The following is a 21,296-nucleotide window of genomic DNA, read 5'->3' as shown; positions in this document are numbered from 1 at the left end:
TGCTGCCTGCAACATCCTCCAGCATGACCGGATTGGCGGTGGGTCAGTCATGGTGTGGGGTGGCATTTCTTTGGGGGGCCGCACAGCCCTCCATGTGCTCGCCAGAGGTAGCCTGACTGCCATTAGGTACCGAGATGAGATCCTCAGACCCCTTGTGAGACCATATGCTGGTGCGGTTGGCCATGGGTTCCTCCTAATGCAAGACAATGCTAGACCTCATGTGGCTGGAGTGTGTCAGCAGTTCCTGCAAGAGGAAGGCATTGATGCTATGGACTGGTCCTCCCGTTCCCCAGACCTGAATCCAATTGAGCACATCATGTTTCGCTCCATCCACCAACGCCACGTTGCACCACAGACTGTCCAGGAGTTGGCGGATGCTTTAGTCCAGGTCTGGGAGGAGATCCCTCAGGTGACCATCCGTCACCTCATCAGGAGCATGCCCAGGCGTTGTAGGGAGGTCATACAGGCACGTGGAGGCCACACACACACTACTGAGCCTCATTTGGACTTGTTTACATCAAAGTTGGATCAGCCTGTAGTGTGGTTTTCCACTTTAATTTTGAGTGTGACTCCAAATCCAGACTTCCATGGGCTGATAAATTTGATTTCCATTGATAATTTGTGTGATTTTGTTGTCAGCACATTCAACTATGCAATGAAAAAAGTATTCAATAAGAATATTTCATTAATTCAGATCTAGGATGTGTTATTTTAGTGTTCCCTTTATTTTTTTGAGCAGTGTATATTGCTCATTGACAGGGTGACAATTATCTAGTTGTGACACTAGATTACTACCGTTTAGCATAAGCACTGCACAGACTACCGTTTAGCATAAGCACTGCACAGACTACTGTTTAGCAGAAGCACTGCACTTGTGGAGTTTCAGATTCTGTCTATTTGCATAGGCCTTCCCACAGATGTCACACACGAATGGTTTGACACCCGTGTGCACATGTCGCTCGTGATATTTTAGATGACTTGACTGGGTGAACCTTTTCCCACATTGATCACACTCAAACGGTTTCTCCCCTGTGTGAATGAGCATGTGAGCTTTAAGAGTAGGATTGCTAAAGAACCCTTTCCCACAAACACTACATTGACATGGTTTCTTCCCCGTGTGAGTGACCATATGATTTTTTAGGGTATAACGTCTTGGAAAAACTTCCCCACAAATCTCACACTTGAAAGAAGGCTTTTCTTCGCCGTCTGTGTGCGTGTTTAGTTTATGTATGGTTAGGGTTCCGGACTGGGTAAAACTTTTCCCACAAAGGTCACAGTGATATAGTTTCTCACCTGTGTGCGTTATCTCGTGTCTTTTACAATTACCCGAAGAATGAAACTTCTTGCCACAAACGTCACAAGAAAAGGGTTTTTCTTCCTTGTGTCTCCTCATGTGTTTATACAGATGGTCTCTTTTGGCGAAACATTTGCCACACACGTCGCAGACAAAGCGTTTCTCTGGCGTTTCTCCAGGGTGGCTGGCTACCATGTGCTTTCTGAGAGCGTGTCCATTGTTGAAAGGTTGGCCACATACAGTACAGCTATGATCCTTCTCTTTATGAGTCATCATATGGGTTTTTAAGGACACGCCGGTGAAGAACGTTTTGCCGCATGTCTCACAGCAATACTTCCTCTCTCCGGAGTGTGTTCCCTGGTGATAAGACAATCCTTCTCTGGTCTTTAAGACCTTTGGGCAGGAAGAGCAGCTGAATGTCCTCTGCTTTACAATGCACTTGTGCCTTTCCCCTACAAACTTCTTTTCACAAACCGTGCACGTGACCGTTTTCTCTGTTTTGTGACGTTTCTTGTGCGACTGTAAAGTACATTTCTGGCGAAACACCGCGTCGCAATCGGTACAACTGAACGTGTTCTCCTGGTGTTTAATGGAATGTTTTGCTAGCTGCTTCTCCAGATTAAAACCTTTCGCACAATGAGAGCATCTGTAAGATTTTGTATGGGACTGAAGGTGTCTCGTCAGATACCATTTCTCCTTGAAACATTTTCCACAGTGGGAACAGATGAGGGCGGCGTCTGCAGAATCTCCACATTGGACATCTTGATCATCTCCATCCCTACCTGCGTCTTGTTTGTCTGGGTCCGAAGCAGATCTAGGTTGAAGAGAAAAAAGGTTAAGACAAGAGGATTCTAATATCCCATAACTCTTTGCATTAGAGGAAGAATTCTTTTTCTTTTTTTATCAAAAAAAGGGAGCTACGCTAGTTAGCAACAGCGCTTAATGTGTTTATTTTCAAAAACTACCATACGGAATTATTAGGGTTGTCCTAACCTGGGTATCTTCAACCTAGATGCAGATGGTGCCTGAGGGTCAAGGTCATCACCCTGGCTGGGATCAACCTCAGGGAGCCATTCCTCGTCTGATGAAGGTGAGGGCAAGGGGGCAAGGCCAGGGTAATCCTCCTGACTATCAGACTCAGAAGATCCCTCGTCTGTAAAACAGAGAAGATCATTCTGGTTGTTGCTGTGCGGAAGAAAAATCGGAGATGTAACTGGTTTCAGGAAACTAGGTATATGGCTCGCGTCACTACTTCAGAGGAGAGGCATTTGAATGCAAATAAATGTTATTTTTTAAATCAAAAATGTGTTCTGAATGTGTCTGGAATATATTAACTTTCATTTGCCTTAGTAACAAACTTGTATGCCATCTGTAAATACAATTGTTATATTTGAAGCCTAGATGGTTTAGTCACAGAAAATAAAGGGGAACCTTCCCGCTAGCCATACTTGGCTGAGATAATGGGTGGGCTGGACATGCCGTGAGATGAGTTCTGATTGGTCTGCCATGTAAGCACACTTGTGTCTATAACATGAGCTGGTCAGTATGTGTAGGTACTCCTTTCGTGCGCAGCTTTTAAAAAATATATATATCACGTAGTAGAACTACAAAAGTGTTGCTCTTCACATTCTGGAGGACCGAGTTTTGAAATCAGTGGAATTAGGAGTATGATAGCTACGGAGATATTACTACACGATTATACACGTATCTAAGAGCCATTTGCATAGCTAGTTATAGCCTAATGTTAGCTAGCTAGCTAACATTGAACTTAGTTGGTTAGATACCCGCAGATTCATGCAGGGTAGCAACGTCACGAGTTGGGAATTGTGGTTCATTGTTTAGCTAGCTAGCTACATGTCTAAACAAACAACAACAACAAAAAAAGACTCCACCATGCAAGTAATCAGTTCACCACACCTTCTGTATCCTGTACAAGTGACAAATAAACTTTTATTTTATATAGTATGTGTTTAAACAGAGACGGTGATGTGTAGAACATGATCTGCACCAAAGTCAAACGAGGGGTTTGTCTCATTGGCCAGTGTCCAAGTTCTAAAATTCTCCAGTAGAACGCTGTGCTTTTATTTCGCCGCACTCGCAAATGTAGGCTGTGTTCTGTCATTGGCTCACCATTAACAATTAAGTAATGATATTGTTGTGAGTTTATTTTCCTGGTAATAATGAAGACACATGAGCTAAAGTGAAGATGTTGTCAGCTATATGATATGGTCATCGTTTGATCTGGCTAGCTATCTAACTAACAAGCTAGAAACTAACCAAAATATTGTTTAGAATGTTGCCTGGTTTGATAGAGTGACATATACTGAATTTTTAAATGGGTGATTTGTGTTAAAATACACTAGTTATGCTATTTTGGATCACCAGGCAGGTGATGTCATGTAGCCTGTAGTGTTTGTGTTTATACTTATGCATAACGACAAGTTTGATTTCGGACAACAATAGAATGTTCATTATGTCACTGCTACAACTGTCAATAAACAGCCTTCAGTCTTAATCTTTGGTTGTTTAGTACATGGCCTCACATGTGAATCCTTAAAGAGATGGGTGGGGCTAAGGCTTAAGAGGGTGTGAACAATGCTGAATGGGTGTAGACAAAGAAGAGCTCTCAGTAGGTTTACTAAAACATTCAAGGGCCATTTTCTCAAAAGTGGGGTTACAAGTTTATCAACTTTCAAAGCAGGATTACTTTCCCATTGTTCATCAACTGTAGTGTCTGAGACCATTTTCTAGCTCTGAGTCTCTACTATGATATACCATTTTCTAGCTCTGAATCTCTACTTTTATACTATGTAAAAAAATAAAAAACACAATTACAAATTTTACTACATAAGCCGTTCGGTCACAAATTATTTAACTGTAGCAACAAAAATAGGTACACAATGTTGTAATGTAATTGATGTTACACAGGAATAGGAAACTGTACTTGGAACATCCATAGAGTTAAATAGACTCAAAATGGATAAAAACCAGTTTTGGCATGGACATTGCCATTAAGGGCTTCCACCATTTTAAAGTAGTCAACTGGGTGGGACTTCCTATGGTTAAGGAAGGATCACGATTCCATTCGGGTCATCAGGAGGGATCAGCCAATGAATTATACTTGTGAACAAACATTCCATAACGGCAGGTTCCAGGAAAATCCCCAACCTTGGCTTTATACCCGTTTAAAACACAATCTAGGTGTCAGTATGCACCCTTTCAGTTTACCAACTCATAGAAGTACTAGAAGAAAATTGACTTCAAAATGGAGATGACCTCAACGGCGCTACCCATGCTCTCAAAGATGCTATAATGGGACAGATAACACAATCTAGGTGTCAGTGTGCACTAGGGTTGGGCTGTATTCCATTCCTTTTTTCTCTCTCTTAACTCTCCAAGTCCTTAACAATTACAAGCATACATTAAAAAAAACTAAAACAATTAAGACACCACTATGCTTGAAAAATGTGGAACTCAGTAATGTGTCTTATTTGCACCAAACATATCACTTTTTATTCAAGACAAAGGGTTACTTGCTTTGACACATTTGTTGAAGTGTTACTTTAATACCTTGTTGCAAACAGGATGCATGTTTTGGAATGTGTGTATTCTGTACAGGTTTCAGTCTTTACACGATCAATTACAATGCATTCGGTAAGTATTCAGACCCCTTCACTTTTTCCACATTTTGTTACGTTACAGCCTTAATCTAAAATGGATTAAAATATTTTTTTCCCCTTCATCAATTCCCCATAATGACAAAGCATAAACAAGGCTAGAATTATTTTGCACATTTACTACAAAAAAATAAATCACATAAGTAGAGAGACCATTTACACAGTACTTTGTTGAAGCACCTTTGGCAGCCTCGAGTCCTCTTGGCTATGACAATACAAGCTTGGCACATCTATAGGATTTGATTTAGGGAGATTCTCCCATTTTTCTCTGTAAATCCTCAAAAGCTGTCAGGTTGGATGGGGACCGTTGCTGCACAGCTATTATCAGGTCTCTCCAGAGATGTTGGATCGGGTTCAAGTCCGGGCTCTGGCTGGGGTAACTCAAGGACATTCAGAGACTTGCCCCCGAAGCCCCTCCTGCATTGTCTTGGCTGTGTGCTTAGAGTCGTTGTCCTGTTGGAAGGTGAACGTTCACCCCAGTCTGAGGTCCAAAGCACTCTGGAGCAGGTTTTCATCAAGGATCTCTCTGTATTTTGCTCCGTTCATCTTTCCCTTGATCCTGACTAGTCTCCCTGACACTGAAAAACATCCCCACAACATGATGCTACCACCACCATGCATCACCGTAGGGATGGTATTGGCCAGGTGTTGAGTGATGCCTAGTTTCTGCCATACATGATGCTAGGCATTCTGGCCAAAGAGTTCTAACTTGGTTTCATCAGACCTGAGAATCTTGTTTTTCATGGTCTGAGAGTCCTTTAGGTGCCTTTTGGCAAACTCCAAGTGGGCTGTCATGTGCCTTTCACTGAAGAGTGGCTTCCATCTGGCCACTCTACCATAAAGGCCTGATTTGGTGGAGTGCTGCAGAAATGGTTGTCCTTCTGGAAGGTTCTCCCATCTCCACAGAGGAACTGGAGCTCTGTCAGAGTGACCATCGGGTTCTTGGTCACCTCCCAGACCAAGGCCCTTCTCCCCCGATTGCTCCGTTTGGCCAGGCGGCCAGGTCTAGGAAGAGTTTAGGTGGTTCCAAATGTCTTCCATTTAGGAATGATGGAGGCCACTGTGTTCTTGGGGACCTTCAATGGTGCATACATTTTTTGGTACCCTTCCCCAGATCTGTGCCTCGACACAATCCTGTCCCAGAACTCCTTTGACCCCATGGCTTGGTTTCTGATCTGACATTTAAGTCAACTGTCTTCCATTTAGGAATGATGGAGGCCACTGTGTTCTTGGGGACCTTCAATGGTGCATACATTTTTTGGTACCCTTCCCCAGATCTGTGCCTCGACACAATCCTGTCCCAGAACTCCTTTGACCCCATGGCTTGGTTTCTGATCTGACAGTCAACTGTGCAGTGGTGGGAAAAGTATGCAATTGTAAATGTACGTGAAATTAAAGATCACATTTACTTGATTCATTTTCTATTAAGTGAGTCACCCATTAAAATACTACTTGAGTAAAAGTCTAAAAGTATTTGGTTTTAAATATACTTAAGTATCAAAAATTTTAAAATTGCTTACATTTTTTAAATTTATTTGACGGATAGCCAATGGCTATCACTCAAGACATCATTTACAAATTAAGCATTTGTGTTTAGTCAGTCTATCAGATCAGGGGCAGTAGGGATGACCAGGGATGTTCTCTCCATAAGTGTATGAATTGGACCATTTTCTGTCCTGCTATGCATTCAAATGTAACAAGTACTTTTAGGTGTCTGGGAAAATGTATGGAGTAAAAAGTACATTATTATCTGCATGAATGTAGTGAAGTAAAAGTTGTCAAAAATATAAATAAAGTACAGATGCCCTAAAAAACTTCTTAAGTAGTACTTTAAAGTATTTTTTTACTTAAGTACTTCACACCACCGCAACTGTGGGACCTTATAGACATAGTACCTTTTCAAGTCCAATCAACAGAAGGGTATAATTATTTGCTGGATATTGGAGGGAACTGAAACACACTGTCGTGCACGTCGATCCAGAGCATCCCAAACATGCTCAATGGGTGACATGTCTGGTGAGTATGCAGGACATGGTTGAACTGGGACATTTTCAGCCTCCAGGAATTGTGTACAGATCCTTGTGACATGAGGTCGTGAACTATCATGCTGAAACATGAGTTGATGACAGCGGGTGAATGGCACGACAATGGGCCTCAGGATCTTGTCACTGTCTCTCTGTGCATTCAAATTGCCATCGATAAAATGCAAGTGTTAGCTGTCCGTAGCTTATGCCTGCCTGATTCATGAAACATGGTACCAACACTCATTTAAAGCAAGTCTAAGATCGGTAAATATGTTCTATGCGCACTAGTTCTATGCTTACCTTAAGTTCAGTTTTTGCTTCATACTTTCGGCAAATACAATATTTTAGTTTACACTATACTTGCTTGTTTTTGTCAAACTGAAATAAAGCAAACTATTCTAATTTTAGTAAACAGCAAATGGTGGAGGGGTTCCTTCATAGAGCATCTTTAAATTCAGGATGTAACAATAAAATGTGCCTACGGTCAATGAGTGTGAATACTATGTGAAGGCAAAGCGATCTCTCTATCATTCTCTATGCGCTTCCCCATGCTCTCACAGACTCTGTGATGGGACAGATACAATGTTGTGTCCTTTAACTCTCTCTTATGGGAACATCCACAACCATAAATGAACAATCAATGTAAAAACAACCACAAATGACTCACCCTTTACGGCTCCTTTTTGAGTCGCAACTGCTTCTCTAATATCTCCTGGACAGATTATAATTACACGTGATTTTACTTCTGGGTTAAGCAAGTTTACTGCTTCTCCACCACTTGTGCCTTCTCCACCAGTCTTCTCCACCGCTGTCACCTCCATCTCGTCCACAGTCATTAGTAATGATATTTTCTCCATCGAGCTTTTACTCAACATTTCCATGAATGACGCAAACTTTATCTGAAAGATTAATAATAACAACAATTGACTGAATTACTGACAACGTCACTGACCATTCAAAATACACACTCACTTGCCTGCCTCGTTTCTAACACATCTGAATAAATATATTCCTGGACTATCCAACTCTGTTCCTGGAGACTTACCCTCATGTAGGTTTTCGTTTCAACCCCAGTTGTAACTCACATGAGAATCCGGAGCGCTAGATTAAGGTTGGAGCGAAAACCCCACAGGACGGTAGTGCTCCAGGAACAGGGTTAGAGAGCCCTGTTATAGGTCAACGTTAGCTAGCTAAATGTTTTTTTATATTTTTTTATTGATCCATAGAGAATGACAGAGGCCTCTAGTAGCCAAAAGGACGATTTAGCATGGGCAGCGACATTTAAGGATTCCACCATGTAGTCAACTGCGTGGGGTTTCCTATGGGTTGTGGCCTCAGCCTCAATGGCGCTGCCCATGCAGTCACACACCCCATGGCAGATATATATATAAATATATATATATATATAAACATGAGTCTTCTATCCATCTCTGCGGTTTGATCACAGATAATTGGTTTGATGGTGCACTTTTCACTCACTTTGTTGGTTGTATTCACACGCTCCATTTCTCTCTTCAGGAAACGATTGTCTTTATTCTCCAAAACAGCAGCACACACGTCGAGAAGTCGCCCCATCTCGCTAACTGTTGATTCAACTAATAACCCCATGATTTGGGATAACTGTGTCTGAAATATATCTGTGCTCGACATGACTGCTAGCAAGTTATGTCCGAAATAGCTTACTTTGAAAATATGTAGTTTGCTTCTTTTCCGCTGTCTAATGTTTCCGGTCTTACGCTGTATTATTGTCCGAAATGAAACGCAATCGAGAAGAAATGTTCCTACCATTTTCCCGTAACATTGGGTGTATTCACTAGGAACCAACCGAAACGGCGAGGGACCTACCTGAATTAGTCCAGTAGAAACTCTCATTTTCGTTGCAAAACGTATATTACTAATCATTGCAGCCCTGGTGAACATGTTGTATGTAGAATTAGGATACACAATGCGCTCCTATCAGTGGCGTTGAATTTGTTAGATAATTAAACATACGCATTTGTCATAAGTATTTCAAACTAATTCCGTGATGTATTGAAAAATACACATATTGTGAGCTGACAAAAATTAAGACAATGGTGTTGTTCACAGTGTTACCAAAGCCGGATGTCAGCTGCGGATAAATGTGGTTGTCTTTATATTCTCATACTTCAAACGTAGGCCTTTTGTTATGATGCTGCCACAGTTAAGACTGGAGTCCTTCATTGTAACAATTACGAAGTGGACAACCTGCCTCTGTTTTGGATAAAGCTGAGGGATATGGGCCTTGAGAAATGTAACTACTCTCAAATTCATAGACAGAGCTATGGATGCAAAGACTGACCATCCATGATATCAAAATGATAGTTTAAACCATGTTTTGAGGCTAACATAGTGTTTGTTTACATTTACATTGTTTACAAACATTGGAGTGAAACAAGCTTTTTGGTTCGATCTGCTGGGGTACAGGAGATGAGCTAAGCTCATTAAGCATTTATACAATATTCTATTGTATAAATATCATACAATAGAATATACCATGAATTTATAAATCCCAAAATACATGTAGAGACTAAGGATTCTAGCTTTTAAATGAGCATAGAAAATATTGTAAACTGCATTATTTTTGTGTCCAACTGTTCTCCACTGTTAGCATTGACCCTGGGGCGGCCTAAATCATTACTCTAGTCCAGTCTCCAGATGATAATCTCAGTGATTAATAACAGTTATCTGTCATACAGTTTCCAGTTATTAATAATCCAGGATTAGATTGTCTCTAGAGCATAATGGGTATGTTTCCCAGACACAGATTAGTCCAGAGCAGGACTAAAAGTTGTTCTCAAAATAATATTTGATTTTAATTCAGGACTACTCTGCGTCTGGGAAACTGACCCAATAGGTCTACCAGGGACAGAGTATTTATTGTAATGAACTACATTTTTTTTAGTGGGTACCTTACAAAACAGCATTTTAGAAGAGTGTTTTGCTTTTAGAATAACGTAGTTATTATGTCACACTTCAAGAAAACCGTCAGTCTGGTACATCAATGAGGTGCTTTTGGGCGCTGCAGTAGGTTTTCTGATTGAATCAATATTCAATTTGGCTGAAAAGAAAACAAAGAATGCACAAGTTTGAAAAGAAGAGATGCTGCACCACAAGCAATTGTTTTTTCAACATCACTGGCTGATAGGTTGAGTCTGTGTGTGTGTGTGTGTGTGTGTGTGTGTGTGTGTGTGTGTGTGTGTGTGTGTGTGTGTGTGTGTGTGTGTGTGTGTGTGTGTCTGTGTGTGTGTGTGTGTGTGCGTGCGTGCGTGCGTGCGTGCGTGCGTGTGTGTGTGTGTGTGTGTGTGTGTGCGTGTGTGTGTGTGTGTGTGCACACGCACGCATGTGAGTGTGTTTGGGTGTGTGAGGCTCAGACCCTGCATTGAGAGGAGAAGATATCTGTCATTGGTATGTGAAATATGATTATGGAATATGGAGGGCCTCTCCTGATAGGTTTCACTGGTTTTTATCTATCTTCTACAGATAATGGACTATATTTATGATCAGAGGCTTACTGGTAAGAGTTATAGCTCACAGACATCTGCATACACATACAGTGGAACAATAGTGGGTATTATTAATATCAATACAAAATGCTTATGATATACTGTCATGACTTTTAGGAACTACTGGTGTGGGCAAAAATGGAAGTCCTTCAGCTAGTTCTGTAGAGCATTCAGGCCTCTAAATACATCGTGTGTGTGTGTGTGTGTGGTAGATGGGAAACGGAAGGTTGTAAACTACATAATGACTCCAACAACAGTTAGTGCTTTAATCGCCATGTGTTTTGTAACTGAATGGTGCTTCTGTGAGGTTGCTGTTGTGTTGCTAATTATCACGTAGCTCTTGTAATTATCTCTAATTGGGGTCAAAGCCTCTCGTTTAGTTCTAAAGCGTGTGTGTGCATGTGTGTGTGTGTGTGCGTTCGTATGTGTGTGTCAGCACCTCTCAGAGAGAGAGAGAGAGAGAGACATTCTCCACAGCATTTCAGTTCCATGCTCCATTTAATAGAAGACAGTTGTCATGAATCATTATTTGTTTCTCGACTGGAGCCGAGCTGTTATTGAAGTCCACAGTCTTCTCTTTCTCACAGTATCCTTATCTTTTAAAGTTTAGCGAACAGGAAATGAAATGACATGTCAATACATTGGTCTCCTGGGTTGACCCATGCTGACCTTTGGTTAGTCAACAGTTAAGAGTTTCTTCATGCCTTAAATTGCACCAACAAGGAGCTTTTAAAAGGAAATATGTGGGGAGCTGGTACATCTATGATTCACATAAAATATTTCATACAAAATATGAATGACATATGCACATTCAAACTTCCACCCAGCTACTCTCAATAACCCACTCAACACATTATTTCTCCTCGATTCTTTGGTTCAGGGCTGGCTCCTGACATAAGCAATTGCTCAGGGGCCCCCTGCCACAAGCAGATTGACATAAAGTGTAGTCAATTTTGATTTTAGAACAAATCTGATTGGTTTAGAACAAATCTGATTGGTTATTAAAAAGGTCAATGGGCGGAGTTTAACAGATGCACAATTTTTGCAAGCATGGCAGAGGATTGAAGTGAGAATCTTGAAAATAAAACTTTGAGTTAGTGTTTTTATTATTTTTTATTAATAATTGTTGTGTTACGGTAGACAAATGTGACAATATCTCTTAGATACAACTGGTCTGTTGACTTGAAGCAAAGTGTAAAATGTAGCAAGCTAGCAGCGACATGCTAAACTAGTCAGTGCAAGTTCTTAGTCTCTTAGCTACTCATGTTGAATGAGTAAATAGAGCTAGCTGGCTAGGTCTCAAATATACAAGTAAGTCAGCTAACATTTGCTTTATTGAAATGTTAAGTTGAATAAGGTTCATGAACTTAAATAAAATAAGTAATGGACAGCTATGCTGCCGCTGGGGCAGCAAAGTTAAATGCTAAGCTAAACAGAGCTAGTTGGCTAGCAAATAGCTATTTCTTACTAATGTTGAGTCATGAAATATAGCTAGCTAGGTCTCATATATTCCAGTAAATGAGAAAATAATAAGAAGCAAGTATAATTGGTAAGATTAATTTTAATAAACTACAAATCAGAATGCTGATCCAGGAGCATTATTGTTAGTTTGGGTGAAGATAACCATAGGATATATTTTAGATACTTATTGGATGAATTAACATTTGCTTGAAGTCTGCCTTGTTTGTTCTTAACCCAAACTAACATTACTTCGCCTGGGGAAGCATTTAAACAGCGCATTCCAATGGCTTCCCCGAGGACAGTAAAGACTTCAGTATTACCTTTTGTGCTTGAAGTGCCCTGATGGCCTCAAGCGACCTTTTCAAGCTATCTTTTTCAAATTACAATACAGCAAATGTTAGCTGACTTACTTGTATATTTGACATCTAGCTAGCTCTATGTATTAATTCAACATACGTAGCTAACAGGTTGCTAAATGCCTAGCTAGCTTGCTTGCTCTGATTATTTTAGCATGTTGCTGCTAGCTTGCTACATTTGACTCATTTGAGTCAGAAGACCAGTTGTATCCTAGAGATATTGTCACATGAAGTCTGACTATTGTAACACAATAATGATTTTAAATTATTTTCGAACTTGTAATTCAACATTTCATTTACAAGATTCTCAGTTCAAACCTCCACCATGTTTTCAAAAGTTGTGCATCTGTTAAACTCCACCCATTGACCTTTAAGAAACCAATCGGATTTGTTCTGCCACAAACCAGTCAGATTGTTTCTGCCCTTAGAACAATGTTGACTACACTTCATGTCAGTCTGCCGTCTGCAAAGGCAATAAACAAAAAATATACAAAAATGTGAAACTCAGTCGAGGTCACAACTTAGAGAATAGTAGAATAAGCAAGTCACAATGTGATTGCGCATTATCAGTTTTTCTCTTGTTATGTCAGTCACTGACAGTCACTCAATTAGCTATGTCAGCAAAATAAAAAATGTAATTAGTAAGTTAGTCTAGCCAGCTAATCATATTGGAATACCGACTGGGCACACATGGCATGTGCCCAGGGGCTCTGACCTCAAGTTTAACGGTTTATTAGTTGTATGTACATGGCATGTGCCCAGGGGCCCTGACCTCAAGGTTTATTAGTTGTATGTACATGGCATGTGCCCAGGGGCCCTGACCTCAAGGTTTATTAGTTGTATGTACATGGCATGTGCCCAGGGGCCCTGACCTCAAGGTTTATTAGTTGTATGTACATGGCATGTGCCCAGGGGCTCTGACCTCAAGTTTAACGGTTTATTAGTTGTATGTACAGGATACACATGGTATACACATTGTCCAACTAAATGAGAAAATAATAAGAAGTAATTGGTAAATGCTTACTTGTAGGTTCCTTCTCGACAATGCAACAACAATAAGAAATAATACAAGATGAGAATACGAACATAAAGTAAATGGCTCAGTAAAATAGAATAAATATTTTAGCATAAGTATAATACAGGAAGGGACCATTTATTGTACAATATTTACACCTGTAACAGGGGAGGGGGGCACGTTTTTAAATTGTGCAGTATTAGCTATAATAAATAAGGGTCTGGTAGCAGCAGTTGTGATGATGATGATGTGTGTGTGTGTGTGTGTGTGTGTGTGCAGCTGCAGGGTGCATGTGATGCGTCTACTGCAATAGTGCCTAGGTAGAGCAAAGTTCAATGCCCGCTTACCACGTGCTTACATACTCTCTCTTACAGCTCCCTGCCGCCGGGCTATTCCTTGTGGTGAATTGGGGAGCAACTTCATGCACACGTCTCCCCTTGCCGGTACAAAGCCTCTTCATGACAAACACTCCTGTCGGGCCTCCTCGCGGCTCCTCGCGGCTGCACAAGTTAACTGGTTGTCTTGAAAGTCTAGGCTAACCGGCAGGGGGATGTCGGAGCACCAGTGGGCTCCAGAGATGCTTCTCTACAGACAGGGGATCTCAGAGCAGCAGTGGGCCCCAGAGATGCATCTCTACAGGCAGGGGATCTCAGAGCACCAGTGAGCCCCAGAGATGCGTCTGTTCAGGCAGGGGATCTCAGAGCACCAGTGGGCCCCAGAGATGCGTCTGTACAGGCAGGGAATCTCAGAGCAGCAGTGTGCCCCAGAGATGCATCTCTACAGGCCCACCTCTGTATGGACACGTCCTGGCAGCCATCAACCACTACCCCGCTGCCTTGTGGGATAGTCAGGCACGACAAAGGCTAGGGGAGAACACCCTGAGAGAAAAGCAGCGTGCTGGCGGCACGCGGTAGGCGGATGTGGACAGACTGGGGAATCCGGAAGCCTCCTGCAGGGTTGGAAGATACTGGTCATCCTGGGTTTCCCCCCTTGCCACTAGAATTCACCTTCCTACAGGGAGGAAGTGCTCTTGGAGATCACGCACCCTCAGTAGCACTTTAAATAACTTCCTTTGTGCAGGTATCCACTTCTGACCTCAGCTGAAGCCATCAACTGTGAAACCAGACTAAAGTCTGGTGGCGTTGGGGTATCCGGTGATGGGGGCAGGAGTGAATGCACCGGAAGCCCTTAATCAGACCCCTGCACGCCAGCGGCACAGGACTATTATGGTCGTCAGCGGTTCAAATCAAATCAAATGTATTTATATAGCCCTTCGTACATCAGCTGATATCTCAAAGTGCTGTACAGAAACCCAGCCTAAAACCCCAAACAGCAAGCAATGCAGGTGTAGAAGCACGGTGGCTAGGAAAAACTCCCTAGAAAGGCCAAAACCTAGGAAGAAACCTAGAGAGGAACCAGGCTATGTGGGGTGGCCAGTCCTCTTCTGGCTGTGCTGGGTGGAGATTATAACAGAACATGGCCAAGATGTTCAAATGTTCATAAATGACCAGCATGGTCGAATAATAATAAGGCAGAACAGTTGAAACTGGAGCAGCAGCACAGTCAGGTGGAAGTTGAAACTGGAGCAGCAGCATGGCCAGGTGGACTGGGGACAGCAAGGAGTCATCATGTCAGGTAGTCCTGGGGCATGGTCCTAGGGCTCAGGTCAGTTGAAACTGGAACAGCAGCATGGCCAGGTGGACTGGGGACAGCAAGGAGTCATCATGTCAGGTAGTCCTGGAGCTCAGGTCCTAGGGCTCAGTTGAGCGGTTGGGACTTGAGTGGCAGCTGCTCTCGGCAGACCCCTGTATGACTGAGCAGCCCTATTTAGGAATCACACTGCTCACCCCAGCTGGGGAGAGGCATTGTAAAAGTGGCCTAAAAATTGCCCACTCACTCCATCCTGGATAGGCTACCGCACCTATCGGGAGTTCCACTCAGTAGTCGAAAAATGCTAAAGAAAATAATTCCCTTGAAACTGGAGACATGGAACATCAGAACTCTTTTGGAAAACTGACGATAATAGCGATAGGCCCCATCGGAGAACAGCTTTGATTTCTGCAGAACTAAGGCTCTTCAACATTGACATTGCTGCCCTGAGTTAGACCAGGCTCCTGGATGAAGGGTCTCTGAAAGAGGAGGGAGAAGGCCTTATCCTGGAAAGGTTACCCTCCAGGTGGACAACATCAGCACGGCGTGGGACTGGCAACTAAGAACAGCCTTTTACCCAGCATTCACCGAAACCACCTGTAGGCATAAATAAAATACTCATGTCTCTCCGTATAGACCCTAGTCAAGATGTGGGGGACTTCAATGCAAGGTTGGGACAGAACAGGATATGGAGTGGAGTGCTGGGTAGGCATGCTGTTGGCCAGGTCAATGAGAACGGCATGAGACTGCTAACTCTATGTGCCGAGCACAATCTCATCGTTGATGACTGTGTTCTTGTGGCCCACACGCCAGAAGACCTTCAGTCCGTGAGGGTCTGTGAGGTTGTTAGGGTCTATATGACTGTCTATCAACACCCCTAAGACAGAGGTGGTCTGCCATTGGAGATCCTGCCCTCCACCCACCATGCCTGTCTTCACCATTAAACACAAATCACTGGCAATAGTCCCGTCCTTCAAATACCTGGGCAGCAGGTTCAAATTCAAAATAGGATCAAGCATCAGCTGCTTTCGGGAAACTCAGACGTAGGGTCTTCCAAAATAGGGATCTCCACCTCCACACCAAAGTTTCCGTCTATCAAGCTGTCTGCATCACCACACTTCTTTACAGCTGTGAAGCCTGGGTCACTTACAGTCGCCACAACAAGCAGCTCGAGTGACCCCACATAAGATGCCTGCAGTGCATTCTGGGAATCACCTGGTGCAACCGTGTGCCCCATACAGAAATACTTGCTAAGACCAACTACAAGAGTATGGAGGCCATGGTCACCCAACATCAACTACGCTGGCTTGGGCATTTCATTAGAATGTCTCAGGAGTGCTTGCCGCAGAAGATCCTCAATGACCAGTTACATCTTGGCCGGCGGTCTGCAGTGGGGCAGATGAAGCATTACAAGGACCAGCTGAAAATGTCGCAGATTTTTTTTTTCCAGTGACGGGGTGTATATCTGTGTATGTCTGTGTGGGTCTGTGTATGTCTGTGCATGTCTGTGTGGGTTTGTGTATGTCTGTGTGTGTGTATGTCTGTGTGGGTGTGTGTGTGAGTGAGTGCATGTGTGCTAAGGTGTGGAGAGTCCATTTAAAGTGTTCAGCAGTCTGATGGCTTGTAGATAGAAACTGAGCCTGTTGATATCAGACCTCGTGCTCCGATACCATCTGTCTGACGGTAAGGGAGTGAAGAGCTCATGGCCGGGGTCTGTGGGGTCCTTGATGATGCTGCGGGACATTCTTAGGCATCGTTTCAAGTAGATGTCCTGGATGGGGGAGAGCATGGCCCCAGTGGCAAAATCTCCACCCCATGGCAAAATCGGAAGAATTGCAGGAAATTAGCTGTGAAATTGCACATTTGTTCTCTCTACCATATGGCAAAATGAGTGAAATTGCATGAAATGTGTTATAAAATTGCTAAACTTCTCTACTCCCTGTGGCAAAATGTGTAGATTGCAGGAAATGTATTTTAAAATGTACATTTTTCTCTCTCGCTTAGGGCACCCACATAGCTTTGGTGGCCAGTGTTTTTGCAATGGTGTTTTTTAATTAACTTGGCTTAACATGTATTGTTTACAGACGAAATGAATGAAGGGTCCATGCAGTATTAGTTATGACTAGTTGGTCTGACAGATTATGCTTTAGAGTGCTATAAACCAGGCAGGGTAGTGATGCACCCAATGGGACAGGTTCAGCACGGCTGCCTTTCATAGCTGTACAGGACAGGTTCATGGCTGCCTTTCATAGCTGTTCAAGACAGGTTCAGCAGTATTTAGAGATAATGATATACTGATAGCAGAGAGTAGAGATACTGATAGCAGAGATAGCACTGAAAGTAGAGAGTAGAGAGACTGATAGCAGAGAGTAGATATACTGATAGTAGAGATACTGATAGCAGAGAGTAGATATACTGATAGCTGAGAGTAGATATACTGATAGCAGAGAGTAGATATACTGATAGCAGAGAGTAGATATACTGAGAGCAGAGAGTAGATATACTGATAGCAGAGAGTACAGATACTGATAGCAGAGAGTAGATATACTGAGAGCAGAGAGTAGATATACTGATAGCAGAGAGTAGATATACTGATAGCAGAGAGTAGATATACTGATAGCAGAGAGTAGATACATGTATATTGATAGCAGAGAGTAGATATACTGATAGTAGAGATACTGATAGAAGAGAGTACATATACTGATAGCAGAGAGTAGATACATGTATATTGATAGCAGAGAATAGAGATACTGATAGCATAGAGTAGATATACTGAGAGTAGATATACTGATAGCAGAGAGTAGATATACTGATAGTAGAAATACTGATAGAAGAGAGTAGATATACTGATAGTAGATATACTGATAGCAGAGAGTAGATGCATGTATATTGATAGCAGAGAGTAGATATACTGATAGTAGAGATACTGATAGCAGAGAATAGAGATACTGATAGTAGAGATACTGATAGCAGACATAGCACTGATAGCAGAGAATAGAGATACTGATAGCAGAGAGTAGATATACTGATAGCAGAGAATAGAGATACTAACAGCAGAGTAGATATACTGATAGTAGAGATACTGATAGCAGAGAACAGAGATACTGATAGCAGAGAGTAGATATACTGATAGCAGAGAATAGAGATACTAACAGCAGAGTAGATATACTGATAGTAGAGATACTGATAGCAGAGAACAGAGATACTGATAGCAGAGAATATAGATACTAACAGCAGAGTAGATATACTGATAGTAGAGATACTGATAGCAGAGAGTAGATATACTGATAGCAGAGAATATAGATACTGATAGCATAGAGTAGATATACTGATAGTAGATATACTGATAGCAGAGAGTAGTAGATATACTAGATATACTGATAGTAGAGATACTGATAGAAGAGAGTAGATATACTGATAGCATAGAGTAGATATACTGATAGTAGAGATACTGATAGCAGAGAGTAGATGCATGTATATTGATAGCAGAGAGTAGATATACTGATAGTAGAGATACTGATAGAAGTAGATGTAGATATACTGATAGCATAGAGTAGATATACTGATAGTAGATATACTGATAGTAGATAATAGATATACTGATAGTAGTAGATATACTGATAGTAGATATACTGATAGCAGAGAGTAGATGCATGTATATTGATAGCAGAGAGTAGATATACTGATAGTAGAGATACTGATAGCAGAGAATAGAGATACTGATAGTAGAGATACTGATAGCAGACATAGCACTGATAGCAGAGAATAGAGATACTGATAGCAGAGAGTAGATATATTGATAGTAGAGATACTGATAGCAGAGAACAGAGATACTGATAGCAGAGAGTAGATATACTGATACCAGAGAATAGAGATACTAATAGCAGAGTAGATATACTGATAGCAGAGAGTAGATATACTGATACCAGAGAATAGAGATACTGATAGTAGATATACTGATAGCAGAGAGTAGATATACTGATAGTAGATATACTGATAGCAGAGAACAGAGATACTGATAGCAGAGATACTGTAGATATACTGATACCAGAGAATAGAGATACTAATAGCAGAGTAGATATACTGATAGTAGAGCTGATAGAGAGAACAGATATACTGATACCAGAGAATAGAGATACTAATAGCAGAGTAGATATACTGATAGCAGAGAGTAGATATACTGATAGTAGATATACTGATAGCAGATAATAGAGATACTGATAGTAGAGATACTGATAGCAGACATAGCACTGATACCAGAGAATAGAGATACTAATAGCAGAGTAGATATACTGATAGTAGAGATACTGATAGCAGAGAACAGAGATACTGATAGCAGAGAGTAGATATACTGATAGCAGAGAGTATGGATACTGATAGTAGAGATACTGATAGCAGAGAGTAGATATATCCTGATAGCAGAGAGTAGATATATCCTGATAGCAGAGAGTAGATATACTGATAGCAGAGAGTAGATATACTGATAGCAGAGAGTAGATATACTGATAGCAGAGAGTAGATATACTGATAGTAGATATACTGATAGCAGAGAGTAGATATACTGATAGTAGATATACTGATAGCAGAGAACAGAGATACTGATAGCAGAGAGTAGATATACTGATAGCAGAGAATAGAGATACTGATAGCAGAGAGTAGATATACTGATAGCAGAGAGTAGATATACTGATAGCAGAGAGTAGATATACTGATAGCAGAGAGTAGATAGACTGATAGCAGAGAGTAGATATACTGATAGTAGTGATACTGATAGCAGAGAGTAGATATACTGATAGCAGAGAATAGAGATACTGATAGCAGAGAGTAGATATACTGATAGCAGAGAGTAGATATACTGATAGCAGAGAGTAGATATACTGATAGCAGAGAGTAGATATACTGATAGCAGAGGGTATATATACTGATAGCAGAGAGTACAGATACTGGTAGCAAAGAAAGCAGAGAGCAGAGATACTGATAGCAGAGAGTATATATGCTGATAGCACTGATAGCAGATATTAGAGATACTGATAGCAGAGAGTAGATATATTGATAGTAGAGATACTGATAGCAGAGAACAGAGATACTGATAGCAGAGAGTAGATATACTGATACCAGAGAATAGAGATACTAATAGCAGAGTAGATATACTGATAGCAGAGAGTAGATATACTGATACCAGAGAATAGAGATACTAATAGCAGAGTAGATATACTGATAGTAGAGATACTGATAGCAGAGAACAGAGATACTGATAGCAGAGAGTAGATATACTGATAGCAGAGAGTATGGATACTGATAGTAGAGATACTGATAGCAGAGAGTAGATATATCCTGATAGCAGAGAGTAGATATATCCTGATAGCAGAGAGTAGATATACTGATAGCAGAGAGTAGATATACTGATAGCAGAGAGTAGATACATGTATATTGATAGCAGAGAGTAGATATACTGATAGTAGAGATACTGATAGAAGAGAGTACATATACTGATAGCAGAGAGTAGATACATGTATATTGATAGCAGAGAATAGAGATACTGATAGCAGAGAGATATAGATATACTGATAGCAGAACAGTAGATAGACTGATAGCAGAGAGATATAGATATACTGATAGCAGAGTAGATATACTGATAGTAGTTATACTGATAGCAGAGAGTAGATATACTGATAGCAGAGAATAGATATACTGATAGCAGAGAGTAGATATACTGATAGCAGAGAGTAGATATACTGATAGCAGAGAGTAGATATACTGATAGCAGAGAGTAGATATACTGATAGCAGAGAGTAGATATACTGATAGCAGAGAGTAGATATACTGATAGCAGAGGGTATATATACTGATAGCAGAGAGTACAGATACTGATAGCAAAGAAAGCAGAGAGCAGAGATACTGATAGCAGAGAGTAGATATACTGATAGTAGATATATATATTATTTTTTACATTTATATATTTTTTTACATTCTGATTTTTCAGGGGGTGCTGCAGCATCATCAGCACCCTACGTCTTGCAGCTAGAGATAGCAGAGCAGAGATAGCAGAGACAGTGGTCTCCTGAACTAGTGTTTCCACTTTTCTAGCTCTTATCGCAGCTGTCCCAGACCAGGTGTGTTTGTGTGTGTGCGTGTCTGTCTTTGTGTCTGTCTGTTTTTGTTTCTGTCTGTTTGCCTGTCTATCTGTCTGCCTGCCTATCTGTCTGTCTGTCTGTCTGTCTGTCTGTCTGTCTGTCTGTCTGTCTGTCTGTCTGTCTGTCTGTCTGTCTGTCTGTCTGTCTGTCTGTCTGTCTGT

General features: G+C 41.4%; 1 protein-coding gene across 1 annotated transcript; it reads right to left on the bottom strand.

Annotated features, from left to right (window-relative positions):
• Positions 1-633: 633 nt before the first annotated feature.
• Positions 634-8,805, bottom strand: LOC112236989 (oocyte zinc finger protein XlCOF6). Its single transcript, XM_024405610.2, has 4 exons — positions 8,475-8,805; positions 7,663-7,894; positions 2,288-2,447; positions 634-2,108 (listed from the first exon to the last, which is right to left on the bottom strand). The coding sequence occupies exons 1-4, from the start codon at positions 8,781-8,783 to the stop codon at positions 848-850; spliced, it is 1,962 nt and encodes a 653-aa protein (XP_024261378.1). The 5' UTR covers positions 8,784-8,805; the 3' UTR covers positions 634-847.
• Positions 8,806-21,296: the final 12,491 nt, after the last annotated feature.

This window comes from Oncorhynchus tshawytscha, linkage group LG18 (assembly GCF_018296145.1).
Source record: "Oncorhynchus tshawytscha isolate Ot180627B linkage group LG18, Otsh_v2.0, whole genome shotgun sequence".
In the NCBI taxonomy this organism is placed as follows: domain Eukaryota; kingdom Metazoa; phylum Chordata; class Actinopteri; order Salmoniformes; family Salmonidae; genus Oncorhynchus; species Oncorhynchus tshawytscha.
This window is presented reverse-complemented; position numbering and strand designations above follow the sequence as displayed.

Bases quoted from the DNA above. Each gene is read 5' to 3' on its own strand.
- LOC112236989 (XM_024405610.2), bottom strand. From the start codon at position 8,783: ATGGTAGGAACATTTCTTCTCGATTGCGTTTCATTTCGGACAATAATA. The intron at 2,448-7,662 runs GTGAGTCATTTG...TCTGTTTTACAG, and splicing joins TCAAAAAGGAGCCGTAAAGG to ACGAGGGATCTTCTGAGTCT. The intron at 2,109-2,287 runs GTTAGGACAACC...TCTTCAACCTAG, and splicing joins TCTAGGTTGAAGATACCCAG to ATCTGCTTCGGACCCAGACA.